Raw genomic sequence first — 4775 nt, 5'->3', positions numbered from 1 at the left:
ATAATAATAATAATGATGATAATGATAGAAGAGTGTTATGAGTGTTAGGATATAAAATATTATAATAAGAGCAATGATAATAATAATAATGATGATAATGATAGAAAAGTGTTATGAGTGTGAGGATATAAAATATTATAATAAGAGCAGCAATGATAATAATAATTATGATAGGAGAAGGGTAAGTAAAATAATAATTATTATATTTATTGGAGAGAATTGTGAGTGTGTGTATATACAAATATTATAATTATAGTTGTGGTGACGACTACATAGTGTCCAAAAAGAAGCATTTTAAAAAATGGTAGGGAATGAATGGAAGCAAGTGAGTAGTGAGTTAGTTAGTGAGAGATAAGAGATGGAGATATAACACCTGCATACTGAAACACAAAAATGACGATATATATCATTATACACGAGTAGATAATGGAAGTGTTAATGAAGGAGGGACATAACTAAGTGTATTTTGTAGACTCAGCAACTAAGTGGACCGCATAAACTGTGACAGAAAACCAAAATTAACGAAAGATAGCGGAGAAAGAAATGACAGGGTGCACGTTACACAGGCTCAGAACAAAAGAAAATACTGCATTAGAATGGAGTAAAGACGCCGCCGTATTTCACATGGAAATGGATAAATGCAACAGCAGGGGTAGTGACGGTTGTGTTTTTATGCAGTTGGGGATCTAGCGGTCAAACATTATGTCCAAAAGCCATCGTGTAACAATGTGGACCGAGCTATTTACTTTCACAGGGTTATTGGCAGGGTAGTGCATGATATTTTATAGTTGAGGCATAAAGATGTTTTTGAATTTTGGAAAGGAAGATAACTCAAACTCTAACGCTCTTCATTTCTATACTGCGAAATTGCAAGCAGCACCTGCTTTAAACATCCAATTTCTCCGACAAAAAAGATATACCTGGGTGTTTCCTTGTGCCACGTTTTCTTTATCCACAACTCCCTACAATCCAGCAGATATCAGTCACCACAGTCAGGGACCATGGCGCAACAACTAAGGCGAAAAACGATATACCAGCACATACACACGCAGGTGGCCAAACGGAGATGCACCAAGCAAGTATAGATGTGAAAAGTCTCTATGTCGCCTTATTTATAAGCGCAGTGAGATTCCGTTTTGCGACCGTAAACCCTTGAAAAACGGTGGTCGAGTTCACGCTACTATGCAAATTAGCGGCGCTAGCGGAAAAAAAACCCGGACACAACAGCCAAACCCTCAGACAACGCTGACCCTGACGACATAATGAGGCTAAATGTGGAAACACTTAAAAGAATAGAAGGAGTGCAGTGGGAGAAGGCGAACGAGTAGGAAAGAACAAAAAATATTATTTTAAAAACCGTATAAAGTAGGAAAGGGAATAGAATGCGCGAAGTTCAATGTGGAAACATAAGGATTAGCATAATCATACACGATAACACGCTGGAGAGTGAAATGATGAAAGAAATTTTTTTGAGTTTTACAGGCCAAACGTGATCGCCACAACTAAAAAAAAGAGCAGTACAAGTGGAAGGGGACTACCCGTACTATTTTCGACATGACAAAACTCGTCTAATAATGCATTTTTAAACGTAAATCACTATTATGGATAGAAATCAGCCTTATATAGAGAATGTGGCTGATAAAGGCTCATCAAATGTGCTTGAAAGTGCGTTTCTTTGTGAGGAAGTTAACTACTCCTAAACTAAACACAGTATCTAAGCAGTTGATTATTGTATCCAATGTTGCACAAACTACAAAGAAATGAAGCAAATTTAGAAAGAGGAACAGAAAATGCAAAACGCAAAAAAAACGTAAAAGGAAAAGAAAAAATTAAACTTTTATTTCAAATCATGATAGTTTAAGAAACTTCAGCGTTTGCGCCTTCTACAGACAAAAAGTTTGCAAAGGTATTGGATAGAAGCAAGCATTTCTGTGTTTCCTCAAGTGACGCATGTAACAAAAAATTAAAATAGCTTATATGGATAACTTACTAAGTTATAAGCCCCTTCATTTATGAGACACAATTGAATATTTTTTATAAAATGGAAACCAAGAAACTAAAACCATTTCCCCCAACTATTTCATCCCTTTTACAGTTTTCTGTATCGTTAAATTTTTAAAAATGGAAGCTCGCAAAAGGAAATGAAGATAACAGAGAAGGTTAGGCTACATGTGCACATAACTCATTCTATTAAAAGACTTGCAGGTTGAAAGAAAAAGCAGAAATATGGCTAAATGGTTTCTACAACGAAGCAGCGAAACAAAATAGCAACAATCCGCGGCCCTAATTTATCTTCCAGAGTGGAAAACGCTATTACTCAAGAGTTGCTGATAACGCATCAATAAGTAGCACAGATTCTGCGACAAACACTAAAGTTTACACAAAAATAGGTCAGATAAAAAAAACTGTCCTAGTAAATGAACTGATTCTTAAAGACGTGATGGTGAAAGGCTGTAGACATTCAGCAGCAAAGAACTGTGCCAGCGGTTCAAAAATTGAAAATATAATATTCGGAAAAGACAGTGATGGAAAACAGTAAAAAATAACGACAAACACGGACGAATGAGTAGGGTTTATTTTATAACTAATGGGAATTATATTCAAGGAAAATAAAGAATAATCTTGACGCAGAAATTCGATAAATATGAGAGGTCAGCTGCGGTCAAAGAGCGTACAACTAACTCAGGTCAAGCAGCACGAAAAAACAAAAGAAGCCACTCACTTTTCCCCATCATGACAACGAACATGTGATCCGTCCAACCCAATCACATTCCATGTACACAGCACTAAAACTGGAAGGCGCTGTGAAGCCAAAAACCATCAACCTCGTTAACAAACAGACCAACTTAACTCAAAACAAGTAAATCTAAACCGAAGGCTAACCAGCACCCAATGTCTTCACTAGCGACGATACTGGCCCTTACCGCAGTAGTTGCGCCTTTCATCACGGCCAACATAGCAGTGGATAACAATAAACAGGAATTTGCAGCCCTCTGCACATTTATTAAACTAGCGCGGTCGACAGTAATAACTCCAGAAGTTGGTAACTCAGAAGACGCGGACTATATCAAAATTCAAAAGTTTAACATGTCGGCTGCACAAGACGACTGGAAGAAGCGATTTTACACAGGAAAGGGATCGCCCAAGTATCACAAAACCGTCCCACCAAACGCGCTGAAACCCAACAATTGGAAACAGCGATGGTCAGCACGGCAAGTGGCGGTCGAGAAGATCCAATCGAGCCAAGGTGCGGACGAGGTGAAGAACACACCTTTTAGCAAACTGACAGAAGAACAAAAGACCTGGGTAAGACCTCAACTAAATCAAATTGCGAGCAAGAAGCTGCCCTAAAAGAACTAGCACAGGAGCAAGCTGACACCAGAACTGCGCTAGACCCGGAGATGGTGACAAAGACGATACAGGCAGCTGTGTACGGAGTTAGCGGCAAAGCAGAATCGGCGCTAACAAACCGACGACATCTGGGGCGGCGACATGGCTGGAGTAAACCGGCAAACCGCCTGTGAAGTTTCGGACGCTAAGAATAGGGCAAAAAGCATACTAGGCATAGTAGCTTGCGTTTGTATAGATAACCAGGTCACAGCAGTAGCGGGCGCATGCCACCACACGCACACAAATACAGAGCAGTGGCCAACAGCTAACGGTTCGCCGACAGCACAACACATACTCGCCACGATAGCAGCATGCCCACCAGGGGAGAAACTCCAGCTATCATCGGCCGTTGTCCAAAACACGCTAGCGAGCCTAGTCAACCTAATAACGGTCAGAGGCGACGACGGCTATTTAGGGGCATACAAGGCCGGTCAGTGCGATGGAGCCAACACCAACGGACTATGCGTCAAACTAGCAAACTACAAAACAGCTCAAGCCGCGGCCTTAGCGAACATACCGTGGTACAAGCACATGTTAACCCTGCGAGGCCAACTAGAGCGGCGCGAGACAACAATCGAACGGACACGGCTTAACAAACAACTAATGGAAAGCGAACTAGCAAAGGCCCTTCAACTCGGTGAAGCTGCCCTCACCTACCAAATACCAAAGAGCAATAACGCACAGGAGCAAGACACAGGTCACGCTAATCAGGGTAAAGCACAACAGCAGAGGAAAGAATGCGACACTATAAAAAAAGCAACTGAGTGCAAAGAAAAGCAGCAAAAATGCGAGTGGAAAAACAAAGATGCCAATAAAGGTCCTCACTGCCAATTGAATGAGACAAATGTAGAACAACAAGCGACCCAAGCAGGGACAGGAGCTGCCGCAGCAGGCCCAACTTGTGCTAGCCATACTGACAAAACTAAATGTGAGGAAGAAAACAAGGGAAAATCTAGTCCTGTTTGTGGCTGGAGAAAAGGTAAAGATAATGAACCTGATAAAGATACAGAAAAATGCCGAAATGGTAGGTTTATAGCAAGCAAACAATTCGCCCTCAGCGTGGTTTCTGTTGCTTTTGTGAGCTTGCTTTTTTAAAATTTCCCTCTTTTAAAAAGAACTTTGCTATTTGATATATTATAAAACCTAAATAAACTTAAAAATAATTAACTTATTTTGAATTTCTGCGCGTGTAATTTTTTTTGATAGCTAAAAAATTCTCCTTTTTTCCTGTTTTATTTTTTTGAATTTTTAGGGTTAGGACTTTTTTAGGTTTTTTAAATTTTTCATTTTAATTTTTTCTCCAATTTCTAATTTTTAATATTTACAAATTTTTAAATTTTAGTTAAATTTTTCCTGTTGAATTTTTTTGTTTAGCAAAAAAAGCC

General features: G+C 39.5%; 1 pseudogene across 1 annotated transcript; it reads left to right on the top strand.

The window, feature by feature from the left end:
• The first annotated feature begins 2904 nt into the window (after window positions 1-2904).
• On the top strand, window positions 2905-4485 carry TEOVI_000768600:pseudogene (annotated as a pseudogene). Its single transcript is given in 3 exon segments — window positions 2905-3333; window positions 3336-3467; window positions 3469-4485. Coding segments are annotated over 3 exon segments (1578 nt in total).
• The last annotated feature ends 290 nt before the right edge of the window (window positions 4486-4775 follow it).

This window comes from Trypanosoma equiperdum, assembly GCF_001457755.1.
Source record: "Trypanosoma equiperdum strain OVI genome assembly, contig: ctg_1467, whole genome shotgun sequence".
NCBI classification, from domain to species: domain Eukaryota; phylum Euglenozoa; class Kinetoplastea; order Trypanosomatida; family Trypanosomatidae; genus Trypanosoma; species Trypanosoma equiperdum.
Note: the sequence above shows the minus strand (reverse complement) of the source record. Positions and strands in the feature narration are given on the sequence as shown.